The 22,154-nt window shown below is 61.3% G+C and overlaps 1 protein-coding gene across 6 annotated transcripts; it reads right to left on the bottom strand.

Moving 5' to 3' along the window:
- Positions 1–145: 145 nt before the first annotated feature.
- On the bottom strand, positions 146–22,060 carry Galns (galactosamine (N-acetyl)-6-sulfatase). 6 transcript variants are annotated; one of them, XM_027933255.3, is made up of 14 exons: positions 21,862–22,060; positions 18,220–18,343; positions 17,490–17,564; positions 16,575–16,677; positions 13,649–13,792; positions 12,775–12,841; positions 12,577–12,704; positions 12,180–12,319; positions 10,815–10,918; positions 7,907–8,043; positions 6,963–7,065; positions 3,964–4,085; positions 3,288–3,405; positions 146–857 (listed from the first exon to the last, which is right to left on the bottom strand). In XM_027933255.3, the coding sequence occupies exons 1-14, from the start codon at positions 21,979–21,981 to the stop codon at positions 771–773; spliced, it is 1,572 nt and encodes a 523-aa protein (XP_027789056.3). In that variant the 5' UTR covers positions 21,982–22,060; the 3' UTR covers positions 146–770. The 6 variants fall into 6 exon arrangements, with proteins under 6 accessions (XP_027789056.3, XP_027789057.3, XP_027789055.3 ...); XM_027933256.3 differs by lacking the exon at positions 21,862–22,060 and adding an exon at positions 20,743–20,917; XM_027933254.3 differs by lacking the exons at positions 16,575–16,677; positions 17,490–17,564; positions 18,220–18,343; positions 21,862–22,060 and adding an exon at positions 15,441–16,478.
- Between the last annotated feature and the right edge of the window lie 94 nt (positions 22,061–22,154).

Below are 22,154 nucleotides of genomic sequence, written 5' to 3' on the forward strand. Positions count from 1 at the left end.
CGGAGCCTGAAACGAGGGCAGAGCGGGAGAGGGGCGGGGCCTGACGCGGAGACGGAGGGCGCGCGGGGAGGAGTGCGTCAAGGGGCGGGGCGGCGCCTGGCGGGCGGGGCCAGGCCGAGGGGCGGGGCTCCTGCAGGAAGTACCGTTTTCTCGTTTTGTTCTTTATTATGAGCCTATTTCTTCGACATTTCCCAACTTTTACGATTTGTTTTGGCAGAACGGCACAGATGTGAGAACCCACTCATGGAAGGCGGCTCCCACCTGCCTTGAGACAGGTGGGCTCACAGCAGACAGAATCAGTGTGCTGAGCCCGGGCAGAGAGCCAAGGACACCGACACCCTCCACAGAAGAAGTGGCATGGGCGTCCAATGTGGGGTGGAGTGTCTGCCTCCTCCCTATCCCCCCTTGTCCACAGCCCGGTGGGGTGGTGTGGAGAGCACCCTGATAGCACTGAGGGGCTCAGAATCCAATCACACCACTGCCATCAGTCCTTCATCACCGAGATGGAAACACGCAGGAGCATGGGAGGCAGCAATCATGCCTGTGGCCTCCTTCATAGCCAGCTGAGATGATGGGCTGCAGGGCCAGGTGGGTGAGGAGGAGCAAAGAGGAGTGGACTCTAGAACCAGGTCTCTGGCAGGTGTCTGGCAGGCCCTGCTGCTGGCTGCAGATGCTGTCTGGCAGTGTGCGCTTGGCAGTTGGCAGAGGCCAGACACTTCCTGCTCTTGGGCACCTGCAGGGTCTGTGGAGATTCTGGGTTCAAGCAGGTGCTAATGGAGCCAGGAGCACTTCTCTGGGACAGACTCTGGAGGCCTCAGACACTTGCCTAACTTTTCACAGCCTGGGGGTGCCCAGTTCTATGAAATGAAAATTCAAGAAAACATGGAGTTATTCCAGGCACTTTTGTCTTGGCTGCAGTGAGACGCTTGCCCCTGCCCAGGTTGAGTCTCACACCCACAGCTGGGCTGCAGTGGGGAGTCCATCTCCATCTCCACCTGGTCAGGCAAGATGCGGCCTTGCTGGGCATCACGGGAACCTGCAGCCTCGCTCTGAGGGGGAGTGGCTGGGGCAGGGCTGGTGAACATCAAGGCAAGTGTCAGCGGCCAGGGTGAGGCCAGCACGAGGCTAGCTGTGGGCAGGGGACACCAGACACCTGCCCATGTCCTGGGCAGCGCTTCCAGGTGGAAGAAGGAAGTGGAGGACCACCCCAGCTCGGTGTTGGGAAAGGAAGGCATCTCTCCGGGAGGGAGCTGGGGTACAGACTGGAGTGCCCCTAAGGTTCCCCTAGGAGGAGGCTTCTTGTGGGGAGACTGAGGGCAGCCTGGTTTGCTATGGTCTGAATCAGAGCATTTGACGTTTCTCCCCGATGGCATAAGGCACTCAGTGAGCCCTTAGCAGGATGGTTGGAGTGGGGGGCTGTTCCCAACCTTTGCAGGACAGAAGTGGCAGGTGTGTGTGAGTGTCTAGACTCAGGGTCGGGGTTATGCTTCTCAAGGCTGCTGCTGTGTGTCCTGTGGGCAGTGGGACAGGTCCCTCTTCAGGGGCTGTGAGAAGCTGCATGGGGACTGATCTTAGAGACTGAGGAGGTGCCACTGAGCCCCGCACACAGTGTGGCCTGGGATTTGAGGAGCAGAGCTATGTGGGAGGCCCTGGAGAAGGCAGGGCACTAGCGACCCCTGAAGTTCCATGGTAGCACTCACCATGGAAATGGAAGCGGGGCCTTCCCTGAGTCTCGCCTAGGGGGTGTCCTGGACCCTAGCACCCCTTCTCCTGCACTGAAGAGCCTGGATGCAGCTAGCTGCAGCAGTTCTCCCAGCGCCCAGGAGATGGCAGCAGCACACTGGCCAAGTGCCGCCCACTTCCCTGGCCCTTGGCCCGTCAGGAAGCCCACCATGGCCTCTGCACAGTTGGAAGGTAGCTGCTCTCTGGAGACAGCTTGATCCTGCAGAACAGTCACAGAAGCAGCAATGCCCGACCAGAGGGCACTGGGCTCCTGGGGCCAAAAACAGCGGGCCTGAAACAGGGACCTCCCAGCTCCACAGCCGACAGAGGCCCAAGCACCAGTAGCACGGGTGTCCCTTTGAAGGAAGGGCCCAAAAGTCCCATGAGAGACTCAGCCATGGACACAGATGAGGCCACCCACTGGCCCTGACTAACCGAGGAACCTCTGCCCATCCCAGTCTCCAGTAAGCCCTTAGCAGGGTGGCTGGCCCCCTGGCCCTGGACAAGGACATTCACCACGGAGGGTGCTCCTCTGCACTGCCTCCCTGCTGCCCAGAATGATTTCTCTGGGTGCTGAGTCCATCTAGTCAGGCTGAGCCCCAGGCACACTTCAGGGGAGTGGAAGTGCCCCTGAAAGGCCAAGCCCGCACCTGGGGCTCAGAGGCTGCACTGTGTGACCTGGAAGGGCCCTAAATCAGGCCTTTGTCCTGCACAGGAGGAAGGAGGTCTGACAAGCTTGGTCTTCTCTGGAGCAGCCCCAGGGCTCAGCTGGCATGACCAGTGGGCACGGGAGCCTGGGTGTGGCCACTGGAACTCCAGTCTGAAGGGGACTGCAGGGGTCCCCCATGGGGTCAAGGTCCCTCCTAGCTGGTACCTGCTTCTGCTATGCTGGGAGGAGGGCACCCCCGGGGCTGTGCACACCCTGCCCCCATGGCCCTGAGCACAGCCCTGGGCTGTTTCTCCGTACTTAGGCCTCCTTCTTGCTCCCCTTGGTAACATCAGTCTGGGCCTCACATCTGCTGTCCTTAACCATTACCATGAAGCTGTCACAACGCCCCTTACGACCTGAGTGGAGGTCTACTCCCTCTGGGGATCCCTGTGGGGCCTCCAGCCTGGGGACAGCCCCCCATGTGAATCATGGGCATGGTGCCTGGTCCCTCCTGTGCTTCAGTGTGCACAGGGCTAGGGGTTGGACAGCTGGCTTGCCTGGCCCTGCCATGCTCAGCTCAGCAGGAGAAAGGCATGGTGGACCCTGGGGCCTGCTGCCTCCCTGAGACAGTGTCCTTGGGTCCCCTGAGGGTTCTAGCTCATCCTCCACCTGCAGAGCTCGTGGGAAGCAGCAGGAGGGCAGTTTCCAGGGTGGCGACTCTGCTCTATGGTCCAGGTGATACCTGGTGCACCTGTGGCCCTTCCGTGAGGCACTGGGCTCTAGAACACACTACAACCCAAGATGGCTGTGTGCCAGGGTGCTGATGCTCTGATGCAGGCCATGGTTGGCCCTGGGTTCAGGGCGGGTAGCTGCAGCCCGGGTGCAGTGACGGGTCCAGCAAGGACAGTCCACTCACCATGACTGCCTGGTTGCACACATTGAGCTGGGGCTGTCCGGGGACCAAGGCCTCCTGGTGCTGCTGGACAGCTGGGGTGATTCTGCCAAGGGCATCCTGGTACTCAGCACTGCCAAAGCTGGAGATGAGAAAGCCCAGGGTCACTGAGAGGTTCACTGGCAGCATCTGGGGCTGGTCCGCTCCCGGGCTCCTGGCTGGTGCTCAGGAAGGCCCACAGCTGTTCTAGGAGGGAGAGGGCTGGGAGGGGCTGCGTCTGGGACGCCTCAGTCTCTGAGCTGGTCACCAGAGATGGGCAGGCTGAGGATAGCAGCCAGTGGTCAGTGTGGGCTATGGCCTCTGGACTGCTGACTTGGCCTCTCTGGACAGGTGGCCTGTGCCAGTCTCCTGAGTCCTGGTGGGGAGGCTCTCTGGGGACCTGAAGCTCTTGGTGTCAGGACATCCACAATACAACTCACAAATGGGGCCCGGAGTTGGGGTAGTGGGCTAGAGGCTGCGAGGGCAGAGGTGGGGAGAGGCCAGGGAGAGAAGGTGGCCCCACCCAGGAGGCACCAAGGGTGCTCTGGGAGGGCCGCACTCCGGGGTGCTCCAGAGGAGCCCGCTCAGGCGCCTGGGTGTGGCCTTGCCTTGGGCTGGGTTGGCAAGCATTTTCTCGGCCGGTGCCCTGGTCCTGACTCACCTGAGCGGGTACCTCTCCCCAGGGTCTCGTCCCAGGTGGAACATCAGGGGCAGCTTTGTGTGCTCTTCTTGGGTGTGGGTTGTGACTCCTGAGACGTTCTGCCCAGGACAGAAGTCGATGCCCTGTGGGGAGCCGGAGGGAGTGTGGGTGCCTCAGAAAGCCCTGCCTGCACTGCCCTGCTCCTGGCTCTCCAGAACACAGTCCCCGGTCATGCGGGGCAAAGGTTGTGAAGCCTGGGGCAGACGCTGTCTGGCAGCCTGCCTCTGTGCCTCCCTCCATGATCCCGTCCCTGTGGAGGACAGGTCTTAAACACGTTAGTCAACCTCACGTTCTTCCTTTTTTGGTACCAAGGATTGAACTCAGGGGCACTTCATTAATCACACCCCAGCCCTATTTTGTGTCTCATTAGAGACAGGGTCTCACTGAGTTGCTTAGTGACTCACTTTTGCTGAGGCTGGCTTTGAACTCATGATCCTCCTGCCTCAGCCTCCGGAGCCACTGGAATTACAGTGTGCGCCACGGTGCCCAGCTTTGATTTCTTTCTAAAGTACTGGGGATTGAGCCCAGGACGCTCCACCACTGAGCTGAACCCCCTAGTCCTCTTCCTTATTTTATTTTGAGACAGGTTCTTGCTAAGTTGCCGAGGCTGGCTTGAATTCTTGACCCTCCTGCCTCAGCTCCTGGGTTGCTGGGATCACAGGCGTGGGCCTCTACACCCGACCAGCCTGACATCTTGGCTGCTGCCAGCTTTATGGAGAAGTTCTCCTTCCAAACCCCTGTGCGTCTAGGAGGAGAGGTGGCCTCTGGTGGGAGACCAAGTCAGGGTGAAGGGTCACCAGATGTCCCAGAGCCAAGAGACCACAGACCCAGGGCAGATGCTGAAGTGGAGGGGCAAGGACATCAGAACCATGACCACAGGTGGGCCCGGGGACTGGGGGCGTGGAGGCCACCAGGTGAACCTGGGTTTGATTGTCTCCACATCCTGTCGATGACCTGGGCAGCCTCCCACTGGGTATTCTCAGACACTCTGGCCTTCTCCAGGGGCTGGAGGTCAGCGGTGGAGCTGGTAGGCACAGGCTCTCTGGCCAGGCTGACCTGCTGGTGTGTGGCTCATGGGCCCTGGGTGTCCCCTCCAGCCTGCACACCACAGCACAGCCAGCTCCCACCTGTCTGCCCCTGGGAACCGCCAGGCAGGGCCCCTGCCACTGGGCACCCACTGGAGCCATGGGCTCAGTGTGCTCCTGCCCTGAGCAGAGGAAGCAAAGCGCCAGTGACCGCGGCGCCCGCAGGAGTGCCAGGAAATGAAAGGGGCACCGAGTGGACAGCTGTGGGCTGAGCAGAAGCCCTGCCAGGAGCCCAGCCTGGGCTTGTCCCCACGCAGACAGCTGCAGGCCACCAGATGGTATGGCGTGGGCTCTGTCCGTGGAAGTTGCTCCACACCTTTCTGGAGGTAGCCCCACCCCCATTCTGGTGTTTTTTTTTTTTTTTTGGCACTGGGGATCCAACCCAGGGGAGCCACACCCTTGAGCCACACCTGCAGCCCTTTTACTCATATTTTGGACAGCCTCGCTAAGTGGCTGAGGCTATCCTTGAACTTGTGATCCTCTTGCCTCAGCCTCTCAGTTGCTTAGATTACAGGTGTACAGGTGTGGACCACCTAGATGCCCCATCCCCTCTGAATATCAGCCTGGCAGAAGCCCAGCTGGGCCTTAGGACCGTGTGCTAGGGAAGCCAGGGGACAGACCAGCCACCCTGTTCCCAGGCTGTAGGGCAGGGGCCTTTCTCCTACGTCTGAACCACCCAGACTCTCGAGGAGCTGACGACAGGGACCCCGGAGAAAGCTAGGGGGGACATAGGGGTCCTCTGGGAAAGGTAGAGGGAGCCCCCATCTCTGGGGGTCCTGCTCCCTCCCTCAAGGGCACTGTTAAGCATTTCTTAGCCACTTGGCCAGCTGTGGCCTCTGGGGCCCAAGGGAAATGGGGCAGGTGCCTTTGGGGCACCAGTTTTTGCTTAGGGCCTGGTGGGGCAAGGCCAGTGCTTAGGACACCCCTGAGCACTGGTGAATCCTGACCTGAAGGAAGAGCAGGGGCTAGGGCCCTGCAGGAGGCGGGCAAGGCAGCATGGGAGGGGCCAGCAGACCAGCAAGGGCCTGGGACACTGTCCTGGGCCGCCCATGTGTCCACAGGAGGCACTTGTGTCCTGGGTTGGACAGCAGTCCCACCAGCAACTCCAAGTGCACCTTCTATGTTGCACGCCTACCTGCCGGCCTCCTGCCCAGCCCAACTTCTGAGCCAGGAGCTGGCCACGCGGACCCCAGCTGGCTCCGAGTGTTCTAGCACTCAGACTGTGCACTGGCTTAACTTGGCTGCTTTCCCAATTAAGGAAAATTAGCAAGGTCTCCAAGTATCTAATGACCTTGGGGGGCTGGGGGCTGGAGGAGGCAGGACCAGCCAGTGGCCAGAGGGCAGGCCCTGGGGTGGCTGCAGTGGGTAAAGGAGGCAGTAGGAGCCCAGAGCCTGAACGTGTGGCATTTCACCCCGACTCTGGGCTGGCACCCTGGTGAGACACCCACAGCTCTATTCCCTGGGCCTGGCCAGGCCACTCTGTCACCTTGTCTGGGAGGGAGTGAAAAGGAGCTCATGTGCACGGCAGGATGTTGAGGCCCATGGGGCCATCTGATGTGGGCCTGGGCTGTGCCTGCTCTGAAGGCCTCCTGTGAAGGGCAGGGCACCTGTAAGGATGTGGCAAGGCCTGAGGGTCTCTGCAGAACACCTGCAGCCCTGAGCACCCTCTGGGCATCCTGCCAACATGCATGGCAGAAAGAGGCATCCCCAGTACCTAGTCCTCGGCAACCACAGAGGTCTGCGCAAGGTCCTCCTGAGCGTGTCAGGGGCCACAGGGCCACCTCCCACCTCGCCAGCCTCAACAGCGGCTCAGAAGTGGGTAGAAGTCTTTCAAGTGTTGCCCCCTTTCTGGGCCCTGCACCCTGAGCCCTGTACCTGTTTAAACTCCTCCCAGGAGTTGGTCCAAGTCCAGAAGTGGGCCTTGTACAGGCCAAGAGTGACCGCCATCAGTGTATTGCCACGGTAATAGAACATCGGCCTGTGGGTGGGAGGGTAAGGATCACCACCGGGTCCCAGCATGGGCTCCTGGCAGGGTGAGCAGTGAGCTAGCCACACCTCCAAGCCAGGCCCAGCTGACAATCTAGAGATGACCCCACTGAGATCAGACCGTGCACCGGAGGAAGGGCAGGCTGAGGTGCTCAGTGACAGAGGCTTAGTGCACACAGACAGGCACGAGGCCTGGGCACACTCCTCCCGTTCTGGGACCTCCAGCCCTTGTGGGGCAAAGGCAGGCCAGCATGGGAGGTAAGGGTGGCAGCAAAGGGCCCATCCTGGCGCAGAGGACCAGGAGAAGTGCAGGTGTGAAGCCGGGGCATCGGCCCCTCTCTCCTCGATGTAAGCGAGCTACTTGTTCAGGTTTCAAAAGGAATTAAGGAATTTTAAAGGAAAAGAACATAAGGAATTTGGGGAAAAAAAAAAAGCAAGCTCCTCCGAAGCCTCCCCAAAGCAGAGGCCCCACAGCAAGCTCGGCGCAGGCTCCAGGCCTGTGAGGTGCCAGCTTCTCGGGCTCACACCCCGGGAGCCAGCTGTCTACAGCTGGGCACACAGGCTGGAGTGCCCTCCTCCCACACAAGGGACTGTGGTGGTGGTCACAGTGACTGGGCTGAAGGTAGGCACAAAGCACCTCCATCTCGCCTTTGAGGAGCTTCTGAGAGCCTGGGCCTCCCTGTGCCCTGAGCCCTGGGGGCCTTGCTCCACCCGGAGGCCCCAGGTCCTCTGGCCAGGAGCTCCCAGCCTCCCATTGGCCTTCAGCTACAGCAGAGGCTGACAGTGTGGATGAGGAGGCTCGGCAGGGGGAAGGCTGTTTGTCCATCACCAACCTGTCCATCAGCTGGCCCTGCAGAATGGCAGGAAGGAGGTCGAGGCCGTCGACAGCCCTGTCACGGGGCGGCTTCAGGCCTGCGAGGGACAGGCTGGTGGAGAAAAGGTCCATGATGCTGCCCAGCTGGTGGCTCACCTGAAATGGACATAGCAGTCACTTGTGGGCACCTCTGCCCTGGCCAGAGGGTGGCTGGATCTGGAGATGTACTCAAGTGCTCATGGGCCACCCCCGCACACAGGGTCAGGTCAAGCTCAGTCGCGGGCCTGGGGGCAGCAGACAGGACCCAGATCATATGTCTGACCTTGGAGCCAGGGCTGGACAGAGACAGGAAAACAGCCAGAGCTGGGAATGGACACAGGGGGTCCACTTAGGCCCAGCTGTCCTGAGACAAATGGTGGCATTTCACACTGGACACCTGCAGCCACAGTGAACTCTGCAAATCCAGGTGGGCTGTAGTTGGGAACAGGCCCCAGAAACACTGCAGAGGACAGCGAGGGCAGCCAGGGCTGACGTGGGCAAGGCACATGGGCAGTGCTCAGGGCCAGAACCCACCGGTGCACCTCTGTAGATAAATAAGCTGGACTCTGTGGGCAGCAGAGTGACTGGTCCCTGGCCAGACCCTGAAACACCAAGGGCAGGACCAGCAGTGACCAGCAGTGACCACAACTCTGCCTCATCAGGCCTGCTCGGGTCCTTCACCGGATGCCGAGTCCACAGCGACGCTGCGCTTGTGCTGGGGATGGGAGGCAGGCTCCTCTCTGATCCTGCCCTCTGCGACCTGGGGTGCAGAGTGGGGTGGGCACCACCCTGGACTGCACGACTGTGGTCAGCTGAGCAGGCATCAGCCCACTGATGATGGCCAGGGCCTCGGCCCTGGCGGTGCTGCCCTCACCTGGCCCCACTCAGCTGAGCCAGAGTCGTGGCCTTAGCTGGGCAAGGAGCCTCTGAACGCAGGGACACCCTCCACGGGAGGAGCCTCGTGGCAGCCGGGGCCCCGCTCCGCACAGGCAGGAACGTGATTCAGAGGCCTTCTGGTCACTGCAGGGGAAGCAGGAGCCTCCCGACTGGTGCCCCCTCCAGGTCCCTTACTACTCTCTGGGTTTTCATATTTTTCAAGGACAGGGGAAAAAATGGGGGACAAGAGACAGAGAGACCTTCACCGTCTCCAAACAACAGAGGTGGCTGCTCCTGGCTGGGGTGGCGGGAGTGGGTCTGGCGCCCTCCACCAGCGTGGGCAGCCCTGTGGAGGACGGAGGCTGAAGGAAGGCTGAGGAGGCTGTGGCCCAGCAGGAGGCCTGGAGGCTGCTCCCAGAGCCCCAGCCTCCACTCCGAACCAAAGGCCGCGGCAGCAGCAGTGGAGCGCCACGCAGGTGATGCTGGGTGGACGGACACCTGGTGTCAAAATCTGTCACCACAGCACACAGGCCTGGGTCCCCGTCTAACTCAATTTCAGTTTGTGCCCATGGAAACGGCAGAGAAGAGGCGGACACCAAGCTCTGCAAGGTGTTCTGGTCTCCTTCAGGGCCCAAGGCGATTCCAAACCTGGGCTTCCAGCGGTGGGAGGGAATGCCCGAGCCCACTGGATGGGAACAGATGGGCAGGTATCTGGGCACGAGGGCAGCCCATCTCGCCTTCCCAGATGTGTCTTAGCAGGGCAGTACTGGGCTGGACGTGTGCAGCAGTGCTGGGACCCGGCTCCTCACCAGCGAGCAGGGCTGCTGCAGCCTGTCCTGGCCCTCGCGCCTCTCCCACTCCCTCAGAAGGCAGGAAGCTGCCCGTCACTCCCTCGGCCACACAAGGCCTAGAAGTGATGACCCTGGGGCAGAATCCGTCCAGCTGCAGCCCAGTGCCTCTTGCACAGCAAGTAGGATGATGGACGTGGCCCTCTGGGTGCATAGATGTTACCTGCTGGCCACACGTATCCCACCCAGCAATGTGGTCACTGCCACGGCCACTTCTGCCCTTCAAGGGAGCTGGTAAGTTGACAGGGAGCCTGCAGCTGCCTGCAGTAAACCTGGAGGTCCTGATGACTTGGAGTGACCCGGAGGTCTTGGGCAGAGGGTCCTGAGGGGCAGAGCCCAGCGGGGTTTAGAGACCAGGCACATGGGGAAGGTGCCACCCCAGCCCCACATGCTGCTGGGGACACACGGGGACTGTCCCATGCATGGTGGGCAGGATGCCTGGGGGCTGCTCCCAGCTCTGAGAGGCTGGTACGTGACTTGCTTTCTTGAAGCTTTGCCTCCTGATGTGTGTGGCAGGGCACAGTGTGGTGGGCAGGAGGACAGCTCCAGGGACGCCGTGTCCCAGTCCCTGCCCCTGTGCACGTGGCCTCATGTCCACACATCAGCTGACCCGGATAGGAGAGGTGGCCCTGGTTATCTGCACAGGCCCAGGGAGGCCACAGAGAGCCACGGTAGGAATGGGAACCCACATGGCCCTAGGGGCTGGGGCAGCTGGGGCCTCCGGAGCAGCGGGCCCTACAAACTGGCTCAGTCACAGCGGGATCCCAACTCCTGAACCAAGGGGCTAGAAGCTTGTGCATCTTGAGATCATCACACCTCCAGGCCACTGTCCCCAGAGTGGGTGGACGCTGTGCCTGGCATGAAGGCAGGCCAGGACGGGGATGCGGCAGGACACACCCCTGTCTGCACCCCACAGACGGACATCAGGGGTGCCCTGGCAGGGTGCTGCTCCCTGAGAGCGTGTCCACAGGACACCGGCCTTGGGGATCCTGTGGCCCAGTGAGCTTCACAGACCAGGCCCCACGTGACCGCTCCAGAGTTCGCAGTGCCACCAGCGCAGCAGGACACCGTTCACCCAGGACTGCCACAGGACGAGGCCCAGAAGTGTCCTCCCCACCACTGGCACCCACACCCCGTAAGATCCTGTGGGTGACAATGACTTACCTGGCCTGCAGGGATGTGCCCGGGCCACCACGCGATCGCAGGCACCCTCATCCCACCTTCAAATGTGGTCTGCTTCCCACACAGAAAGGGGCCATTACTGCCACCTGGGGAGAAAGCCACCACCATCAGGGACATGGGCACGGCACTCTTGGCAGCACTGCCCGTGCTGGCTCCTGTTCTGCAGTGTGGTCACCGAGACCCACCATGGAGAGAGAACCAGGCCAAGGAGGTCAGCTCTAAGCACAGGGTTGGGAGGCCTCAAACGGCTCCAGTCGGGCAGCTGCCTAAGATGCTTCGGCTGCAGGTGTCCAGAGACCTGCTCTGACGAGGAGCTACTGCTGGCCTGGCCAGCAGTCATCAAGGCTGACTCTTCAGGCAGAGCTGGAAAACACTGCCCACGGAGCAGGTTGCTGGGCACAGAGGCCTCTGCTTACGTTAGGTGCTGGGGTCTGCAGGCTCCCTGTGGTCTGGGCAGAGCCCCTCTGGTCCTGACAGTGGGCAGGGTGGGCCAGGGGTATTTCCCACCAGCCAGAGGGAGCGGCAGCAGGTGGTCCTGCATCGTAGCTCTTGGGATGCTGCTGCAGTCTCTCCCTGGTCCTAGGGGTGTGTGGGGTCTGGCACAGGGACAAGCGCTGTCCCTGCCACCAGAGCATATGCTGCTAGAGTGGCCAGTGACCAACATCCCATTTCCCTCCCTCAGAGTGCCCGAACAGGAGCTGGACCGCAGCCCTCCCTGTGGGCAGTGTGCAGCTGCTGACCCTGAACTCTGCTGGGAGGAGCCGGGCCCCACGCCTCTCTCTGGGACGCCGCCTGCACAGAAGGGGCCTGCCTGGGAGCCAAGCCCACTCAGCTGTGGGCTGTGCTGGTTCCTGCCACTTGAAACCAAAAAGCCCGCTGTCTTCCCTCCACCCTCCAGTGTGCACCCCAGAGGAGACGTCCAGGGCCGAGTGGGGACAGGTGAGTGGGGAGGGCGAGCACAAAAGCCCAGTACTTGAGGACCCTGGCGCTGGTGGAGCCCCTCGCTGTCTCATGGGTGACTGGCCCAGGCCACGCACCGCGACCTCCGCCACGCTCGCCTGCACGCCGGCCGTTGCCCGGGCTGCCCGGGGCCTTCTCTAGGAGGCATGCAACCTCTCCTGAGAACAGGTCCTCCCCCACCACTTCCTGCCACCTCTCCTCAGCAAGGCCAAACCGATCAACACTTTGGCTGGCCCCGGGCAGGAAGGGCCACCTCCACCCTGCTCAGAGGCTCCCGACGCAGGGAAGTCCCTTCACGCTCCACCGGGAGCAGGCTGGTGGCCTCTGACATGTGAGCCGCACGGGCCGGTTCCTTGGGCGGCCAGGAGGACAAGCCCCAGCACTCGCCTTGCTCGGGAGCAGAAATGAGGGCAGCGCCATTATCCGAGGTGAAGAAGACGAAGGTGCTGTCCCCGAGGCGCAGCTCCCGCAGCAGCCTCAGGATCCTCCCAACACTGTCATCGATCTCGCGAACGGCGTCCCCATACCTGTGGAGAGCAGGCAGCGTGTCAGGCGGCAGGACGCAGTGTGGCTTGAGCAGGGGGACCTCTGAGGAGGTGCCCACGGAGCAGAAGGGGGAGGCTCAAGTCAGGTGGCCTGTCACAGGGGAGCCAGCCTCCACCCACCAGCCCCGAGCTGGCCAGTGCCCAGCAGCGGGGATGCTCTGGGTTTTCTGAGCGCCGGTCCCGAGGCAATCTAGCACCCTGAAGCCCCCCCGGGGTCTCGGGTTCCCTGAGGGACTCACCGCCCTCGCCTGCTGGTACCCAAGAAAGATCTGGAGGCATAGACAGGCGCGTGGGTGGCGTCGATGGCCCAGTAGAGGAAGAACGGGCGTTGCCTGGCCTGCTGCCTCCTGATGAAATCCAGGGCCTCCTGTGGGGAGACGGCTCGTCCTCCTCTGCCCGCAGCCCCGCGGCCTGTCCTGCCCAACCCGGCTCCTCACCTCTAAGTAGATCTGGGTGAGGTTGGCCTCCCCAGTCTTCAGGTTGATTGGAAATTCTTCATAAAATCTGAAAACAATACGGCCCCAGACAGAAGTCAGGGTTTAGCCCAGACCCCTTCTCTCTGAGGCCACCTATAGCCATGGCCTTGTTCAGAAGAAGGTGGAAATGTCCCAATTGTGCAACAAATCCAGCTGGAGGCTTGCACTGCCCTGGACACTTCTCCTGGCCCCACTGACCCTGCCCAGGATGGAGCAGGGCAGAGCAGAGGCCGCGGGGCGGGAAAGCGCCAGCCAGGGCTACTTTACGGTGGTGAAGATGGCGGGACATCGACTGTGGTGGTCTCACAGCTCTGGGCACCCCTGCACACCCACTGCAGGCCTGGTGAACATTACGGGGTGAGAGTCACGAACCAGCAAAGCTGCACTTTAAAAAAGCCAATGGGTGTTCCAGCTCTGGTCCGTGATCCGTAAGAAAAGTTAACAAGAAAGACAAGGGCCCCTGACCAGGTGCTGCCAGGAGGAGCTGCCCTACACCGGGCCTGAGCTCCGGAGGGCTCCTCCCTGGGGACTCCCATCCCCCCACTTCTGCTGCGCTCACAGACAAGGGTCGACCCATCCTTTCCCCTGCGTGCCCACTGTCTAGACGCCACAGCCGACTGCTGGGTCCTGCAAGCACCCTGTGGGACGGGCACTGGACTCACAGTGGCCCGGGTGTGAGTCTCCGGAGACTCTGGCTGCGCAGATGCAGCATGGGCCCGCGGGTGGCTCAAGAACCATCACCCTGCTCTGGGGGCAGCTACAGAGGCCAAGGGAGGACTGCTGGGCACCCCGTCAGCAGGGCAGGGCTGGGAGGGAAAAGGAGAGACTGCTTTACCTGCCGACCATCTCCCAGTCCCTATACACAGGGATGTTGGGCCTGGCCCTGTTGTCATAAGGTCCAAAGTGACAGTTGGGGGATCCAAACCACTCATCAAATCCGTGCTTCAGGGGGTGGAACTGGGGCCTATGACCCAGATGCCTAGGAACAGGAACCAGCACTTCAGGGCCCTGCCGGGTACCCTCTGGGCAGCAGCCTACCTCACCTTCGCCCATAAGCCAACCCAACACCCAGTGTGTGCTGAGCCCTGGGCATACCAAGACAGACAGACCAGGACGGCACCCAGGGAGCCCTGGAAACCACCCTCCCTTTCCAACAGAGTGCTGCCACACCACAGAGCACATGGGCACAGCCAAGGGTGTCCACCGGAGGCTCAGTGGAGGCTGGGTGACCGCAGGGTGCTGTGGGGAGCTCTGAAGCAGAACTGTCCCAACCGACTCGAGACCTGAGCACCCATCTCCGCTGTCTCCAGGTTCCCTGGGCTTCCCCTGCCCCGAGCACTCAGGAATGTTCCCAGAGCTGCACACAGAGCGCCAGTGTCCCTCCTCAGGGCTGCAGTCCAGCAGGGCCTCGCTATCTCTGAACACCGCGTGTCTCTTCTCCAGCTCAGGGAAGGCAGGGCCAGAAAGCGTGCTACTGCTCATGTCCCCAGGCCCTGGATGTAACCTGCCACAGTGGTCACAGGAGGATGTGCAAAGGCCACTGAGGCTCCTGTACCCTGAGAAGGGCTGGCACTCTAGGCCCTCACACCCTCTTCACTTTTGGGGGCACCTAATCTCACTCCCCCGTCTCCAGCTCCTACGGTCAGTGGGCCAGTGGCCTCACAGGTGCTGGGCAAGGCCATCAGCCCTGGAAAGAACAGCTCCCGCCTGGTCTTCAGAACAGGTGTCGGAGAGGTGGCTCCCGTGCTGGCTCCCGACCACTACAGGTCCAGTGGGGGCTGCCTATTGGCTTGCCTTCCGCCCCTGCACCAAGGGAAGCCTTCTGCAGCTACTGCTCTGAAACCCCAGGCAGAAGAGTCCTTTTCCAATCTGCACCTGGGACAGTCCCTGGTGGTGGCAGCTCCTGACCACTATCATTGGTCATTCGGTGGGCAGGGTCATGGGGGCTGTGGGGAAGGCTGGGCTGGAGGACCAGGGAGGACAGGCTGGCACAGGCTGGCTGCTTTCCCAGGACGGTGGCCTGGCCGGCACAGCCGCCCTCTGGAGCAGGTCACTGGCCTTGTGTGCCCCACCTTCTCCCCTCCATGGCACACCTGTACCACCTGTGACTTCATGGACCTTGAGCTGTAGCCTGGGCCATGTCCTCTGTGTCTCATGTGCTTGTGGGCCCCCTGCTGTGACAGCCTGTCCTTTCTGAACACTGCTGGGCAGGTGGCTGCCCATGTCCACATCTGTCAGCACGAAGGCCTCAGCTTTGAGGGTCATGCTATAGTTCTGCTCGGACGCAGATGCAAATGACAATGGTCAGGTGTGGACCGACAGGAGAGCCGGAACAGGGTGCTGTGGCGCCTGGGTGTGTGTCCCAGCCCCACTAGCCTGTGTGTGTGCAGCCTCTGCAGGGTTCCAGCCTGGTCAGCCCCAAGGACTTGGTCAGGCAGACAATATCCAGATCCTTGGTGCTGAGGTCCACATGCAGGACTTCAGGTTGGTCCTGGCCACAGCCCACAATATCCCCTCAGCCCTGCAATGGGGCCTGCTGGGACAGGACCCCCTCACTGAGAAATCTCTGCACAATCGCCCCCAGGCCTCCTGCAGCCCACCCTTGTGCGGCCTCCCACCCTACTGGCCTGTTGCCCACTGCGCCCATGTCCCAAGTCAGAGCACAGCTACTTCTCTGGTCCTGTTGCCTCCTCCACCGCCTGGCCACCTCTCCAGCCAGCTCCATGGAGATGCTCTCCCTGTTCCACTCCTGCTGCCCTGGGTCAGGGATGGTGAACGGACGGCTTTGCACCAGGGCAGAGCTGCCAGGCCAGGCACGGAGTGTGCTGGTCACTGCAGGGGCTCGTCACTCTGAGGCCACCGCTGGCTCTTCCTCTCATTGGTGCAGCCCTCAAGGCCTGGCCTCTGCGTTGGCTCCCTGGGCCCTCCCTGCACCTGCTCAGGGACTGCAGGCAACAAGGGGCCCTGTCCTCCCCAAGAGGACCTGGTCCTTGTGTACCCACCCAGCTCTGCTCTGCCACCAGTCCTGGCTGTGGCCCAGCTCAACAGGCTGGCTTCCCTGTTGCCAGACGGTGCTCTTCGGTGGCCTCTGATGGGACGCATTTTCTGGCCTCAGCAGACTCCACATCCCCATGACCATGACCATCCCCAGAGAAGAGTCCCCAAGGAAGCTCATGAGAGGGCCCAAGGCAGCAGAGGAGCAGCCTCCCAAGGGAAGGGGGTCTGTGGGCTGCAGCGTGGGGAAGGGCCCCCAGGACTCTTTCACACCTGAATGTCCCCAGGGAGCAAAGGAGGTAAACATTTCCTGTGCTTGAAACAGGACCTGGTGTGGCAACACGAGCTTCCATGACGTCGTAGGTTCCCTCCTGCTGGCTCGGGCCCCGCCTCACCCACCACAAGCCTGTGTGTGCCACTGTGAGGCTTCCTTTAGTGACCAGGCTTTGGCAGGAGGTCCCGCAGGAGCAGAGGTGGCAGAGCATGGTGGGAGGCGACAGGGGCTGAGACGTGTTGTGGGGCCATGTGCCCGCTCACTCACGGAGTCAGACACCATGAGGTGGCTCTGCAGGGCTGGTGTCCCAGTCTCAGGCCTAAACTGAGATGCTACCAGCACATCAGGGCAACAGCCCTGGGGACCACACCAGCTTTTAGCAGCACCTGTGGGCGATCTAAGAGGCCCCAGGAGTCAGGGTTCCCAGGCCCCTTGTTTGGGCTAGCGTGAGCAGGGCCGCGCAGGGCAGACGCCGGGCGTACCTGGGACTCACCACTTGCCCACGATCTTGCTGGTGTAGCCGGCTTCCTTCAGGAGCTCAGGCAGCAGGAGCTCAGAGTCGGGGATGCCGCCCACTACCTCCTGGGGCGTGTAGGCTGGAGGGCAGGGGTGTGTGTGGGCAGGGAGTCCCAGGGGTCTCACCCACCCCTAACAGACCTGCACAGTGGCCTGTCAGGACCGACAGGCAGAGGCACACCCAGCGCCATGGCCTGGGTGGGACGGAGGCCACTGCCCCAGGCCTGCCTCCCACTCCTCTGCCCTCCCAGCTGGGGCACCCCCCTGCCCGCAGGCTGCACATGTGTCATTCCTACACTCCCTTCTTCTTCAGGGCCCACTGAGATCCCGTTTAGTCTATGAGGTGTCCTGGAGAACCCACCCAAGCTCTGGGTAATTTCCAGAACATTCCCTGCTGTGACCCAGCCTCCGCAGGTCTCTGTGGGTGCAGGGCTGACTGCCAGAGTGGTGCCGGAACCCTGGACAGAGGGACGTGCCCCTCTGTAGCCATGAAGTGTCCCAGGGAGCATAAGGGGGTGGAAGGAGGGGTGCTGGGCAGGGGTGGGGTGCCCCAGCCTCAGCTCTGTCCTGGTGGGGTCAGTACAAAGAAGCAGGCCTGGCTAGGCAGGGCCTGTGCAAGGCTCTGTGTTGGGGACCAGGTGCCACCTTGCCTAACAACGGCTTTTGGTGGAAGGACCAGAATCTGTCTTAAAGCAACTTTAGCGCAGAAGCAAGGTGTCTGGCCCTGGGCAGTTTGTGCTGCTCTGCAGAACTAAGGCCACAGGTGCCAAGGGCCAACCACTGCCCCCCTGCCCGGTGTCTGATTCTGGCCCTCAGCCTCCCATGCCTGAAGGCCCGGGACACCAGCCTTCCTTCCCCTGTAGGGCACCCTGGAGGGGCACGGGAGCCATACCATTCCGGGCGTGTGCATTGGTGGTATAGAAGCCGTTGCGGATGGGCAGCCGTCCTGTGAGCAGGGCTGCCCTGGCTACACGGAGGTGATAAAAACAGGTGGTGAGAACAGCTCTACGGTGTGTCCTGCTGAGCAGCTCCCACTAGCACACCTGGTACACTGTCCAGCAACCCTGCCAGCCTCTGTGTGTCCTGGGGTATGGGCATAACAGCCTGCTGATAGGCAGAGGTGGAACCTTGGGCCTGCAGCTCAGCTCTGTCTCCACGGCTCTTGCCTGGCTCTCCCAGCTCCAGGACGGCCACCAGGCTGCCTCCCCACAGGGACCGTCACCAGGTGCTGACCCCTTGCTCCCCATAGCCCTTCAAGGTCAGAGTTCTGTATCTGCCTCCCCAGCAGGAGTGAGTCTCTGCAGGGAGAAGGCACAGCTGCACTGCCTCCCACCTGCGTCTCATACCCGTGAGTGGGAGGCACCCAGAGGGCTCTCATGGCCCTTCCCTGGATGAGGCCACCTTGGCACTGGGAGACAACAACAGCTGCCAGGGCTGGACGTCAACTTTGAAGGCCCTGGACAGTCCCCAAGCCCACAGACAGCCTCTGAAGGCTCAGTGCCCCCTGCTCCTAGCACCTTGGAAGAGCAGGCACTGCCCAGAAGTCCGGGCCTCAGGGCTGGAAGGAGGGGAGGGGCTGGGCTCTGTGGCCCCATCCCTGGGCCAGGAGCCTGCAGACTTACATGGCGAGCACAGAGGGTTGGCAGAGTAGAAGTTTGGGAAAAGCATCCCTTCTGCAGCCATCTGGTCCAAATTTGGAGTCTCTCTGGAAGGTTCTCCGTACACCCCCAGGTCGCCCCACCCCATCTGCGTGGAAGAACAGAGATGCGGAATGAACCCCTTTTGCAGGTGGCACTTCCATCACCGGGGGAGTGTGTGTCTTGGGCCTCCTTCCCCCTAGCAAAGCTCGTGCCAAACACCAGCGGCCTGGGCACAGGCGGCACCGCTGCAGGGTCAACCGGGCTTCACAGGCTTTCAGCTCCCTTTCTGCCTGGCCCTCACTTGGGGAAGGTGTAGACATGTCTGCTTCCCTGGACTGACGCGGACCTCTATGCCCCTGGGAAACTGGCAGCTACAGGCCCATGCCCTCCGTCACATGAGCTGCCAAACTCGCACACGCCCACTGTCGTCACAGAGCCGCCACACCAACTCAGATCTCAAACCCAGGGGCAAAGTTTCCCCACAAGCTAAGCTAGTGTCGTCAACCCTGCTTGTCCATTGGTCATGGATGGACACATGGTTGTTCCCGCTTCTGGCTGTTTGGATGCACTGTGTGGACACTTGTGCCCAGCCTGTGTGTGGTCGCAGGTCTCCAGGCCTGACGTGTACCAGGACTGGGGCTGCCGGGTCATGAGGGGTGCTGCTGCAGCAGGCAGCGCCCTCTCTCCTGTCAAGGGTGCAAAAGACGGAAGACTGTCCGTGTTCCAGAGGAGTGAAGCCACCACAACCAGGCAGTGGCCTCTGCTGCCCTGGCCCACCTTCCCGTGGAACGTCGAGGCTTTAGAAAGTGTGCTGCATGTCTTCCTGGCTGCGTGGCCCTGACGAAGGCAGAGGACGTGCTCCCCAGCTGAAGGTGCGTGGAAGGCCTCAGCGTGCATGGGGGCTGGAGGCTCCGCTCAGGACCTCTGTTCCAGGAGACTTCGGTGGCGAAGGCACTGGCCTCTGACTGCAGCTTCTTCTGGAACCGCAGGTTTTTTCTTAATCCTATCTTGCAAACCCAGAGGAGACCTGGGAGGCAGGAGGGTGCTTCCTCACTCCTGGGAGCACTCTGCAGGGCCGACGGCAGCCCTAAGGCTTCAGACCTCCGAGTTCCCGCATTCATCCATCCAGCCCGCCCACATGTCCTAGACTCTGACCAGACAGGGCTGGGCGCCTCTGGATGGGTGAGGGGCTGTAAGCTGTACCCCATTCTGGCCCCAACCCCTGCAGGGAGGGTGTGGTCCTTTGGCAGGTCACATGGTCAGCAGGGGAGTGGACCTTGCCAGGTGCAGTACCAAGCTGTGGGATACCCCCTTTCTTGGAACAGCATCTGCTCAGATGGAAGGGGTGGCACAGATAACTGACCAGGAGATGGAGCCTCGGGCAGCCAGTCCACAGTGGGTGATGGTCCCTCGGGACTCTCAACCAGATACAAGCTCATTCTCCGATGGTGCCAGGCCTGGGGCTGGGAGGTCAGCCAGGTCATCCTGCAGCAGGCCAGAGTCTCGATACCCAGTTACAGGTTCAACACCAACCTCTCAGGCAGTGGTGTGCAGATGGGGAGGATGTGTGGAGAAGGCGGAAAGGGAGGCTGGGGCTTCAGGGGACAGAGCAGCACCCTGTGCTGCCGGAGCCTGCACCCCCTCAGCTGCCGTGTCGGGCCTGCTGTTTCACTTGCCAGAACCCTGCCCCTTCTGGCTGCACCCCCCTCTCCCTCGAAGTGTTGTCTGGTCTGGTGGACCAGCCTCCCTTTCTAGGAGTGGGCTCTGGGTTCCAGCTGGACAGGTCAGCACAGGCCCCTTCCCCAGTGTGCTTGGCTCGGGCTGTGACCCACATCAGGATGGTGGGACTACTGGGTACAGCCACTGTCTCACCAGGTCTCTGACTGAGGGACGGGGGAACCTGGTGTGACCTGGGCCATCATGGGGCCATCACAGGGCCACTCTGGGGCCAGCTCAGAGACAGCAGAGGATGGGAGGGTGGAGACGGGATCCCACCTGCCTGAAGCCAGGGTGAGTTGGTCAGGTTAGTTAGGAGAGCCAGGGAGTTGCCATTTTCTGCTTAGATCACTTTGTTTCCTGTCATTTTGGCATAAAAAAGTCCTTGAGTTCTTTGTCTTTTTTTAAAAATATATTTTTTTAGTTGTAGATGGACGTAATACCTTTATTTTGTTTATTTGTTTATGTGGTGCTGGGGATCGAACCCAGGGCTTCACACATGCCAGGCAAGCACTCCACCACTGAGCCACAACCCCAGCACCCCCCCCCCCCAGCTGTCAGTCTTTCTGATGCGTCTGCACTAACCAGGATAGAAGGATGGAAATCCTCCAGAGCTCTTTGGATTTCTGCTGCCAAAGAACCCCCAAACCACAAGAAGAACCTGTAGGAAAGAGCCCCTGGGCACAGCAGGGGCCATCCTGCCCCAGCCCTAGGGAACCCAGACAGGCGTGTGGGGGTGGTGCTCAAACTCCCTGAGATGCTGGTCACACTCCACCACCCAAAACTTGCCTGCTCCAAAACAGCCCTGTAGAAATCACACCGTGAGCCCATGTGTGATTTTACACTCTCTAGCCACAGCAGAACAGCATATAGATGAAATGAAGATTAACACCATATTTTACATAACGCCAAACGCCATCATTTCAACAGATCTTTGATGTGAAAAGTTAGTATTGAACTCCGAGCAGGACACGCGACATCCTGTCATCCTGGAAAGGAAAGACACACAGAGCAGAAAGACTAAGCCCTACCCCTACACCCCTAGAGTTAGTTCCTCCAAAAGAGACCACACAGCTACCCTTGAGAGGGACTCAAACTTTGGAAAGACTGAACACTGCAACGGAAACTGCTTCTCAGACTGTGGAGCTGCTCATGACTAAGTAAAGCCTGCTGTGGAAAGCTGTCAGTGACCTTAACCAGCATGACTTGACTGTGGTGACCTCTGGAGGAGGATTGTGGATGGGTATATTTTCAGGCATATATGAGGGCCATTGACTTTTTGTAATGGATAACTAGTACTTTAATAATCATAAAATGTGATATTTATATTGTTTTTCTCATACCAAGTCTCTGAAATCCAAGTGTATCTCACTCATATGCCACTTCTCAGTTCCCACCAGCCACAACTGGCGGACACCTGGTATGGCTGGGGATCACTGTGCTGCTCAGCACAGGATAGGTGGAAAAGCTCTCTTGGAGCTCTCTGCCGGCCTGCAGCCCGTGGGAACTGATAGGTGCCCAGATGGCCTCAACTGTCCTGAACTGGATGAGGTCTTTGCCCACTGGGTGCTCCCAGGACAGCCAGGTCCACCCGACGGGGGAGCAGACTGAAGTCCAAGCCTAGGAGAGTGGGAGCTAAGCTTCCACGTGACCCGTGTCTCCGGGTCACTCAGTGACACCGGGTTCCTCGGATAAGTGCCTCGGGGAACCGAGCTGCCCTAGACAGGGCGGCCAGGAGAGGGACCTCGGGGATACTCCCCCTCCTACTCTCCGCGCCGGACCTCTGGCCAGATGCTGGAAGCCGCGGCGCGGGTCGCGGTGAAATGGGGCGGCGGGCGGCTGCGCAGGGCCAAGCGCCGCGGCTTCCCGGCGGAGTCCGCCCCGCGCCCGCCCCGCGCCCGCACTCACGTCGTCCATGAGCAGCACCAGGATGTTGGGGGGCTGCCGAGCGCCGGCGGCCGCGATCCCCGCGGTGCTCAGCACCAGCAGCAGCCGCCACCCCTTCGTCGCCGCGGCAACCGCCCTCATGACAACCGAACCGGGCGCCGCAGGGCCCAACCTGCCGGGAGAAACTGGGAAGAGGCCCGCGCCCCTTCCGGCCCAGCCGCGGGGCGGGGTGAGTGACGGGGCGAGGGGCGGGGCCCGCGCGGCGGCGTGCGGGGTGGGCGGGGCCACAGCCGCCGGGACCCCGCCCAGACGGG

The sequence above is a fragment of the Marmota flaviventris genome, chromosome 18 (genome assembly GCF_047511675.1).
Source record: "Marmota flaviventris isolate mMarFla1 chromosome 18, mMarFla1.hap1, whole genome shotgun sequence".
Classification (NCBI taxonomy): domain Eukaryota; kingdom Metazoa; phylum Chordata; class Mammalia; order Rodentia; family Sciuridae; genus Marmota; species Marmota flaviventris.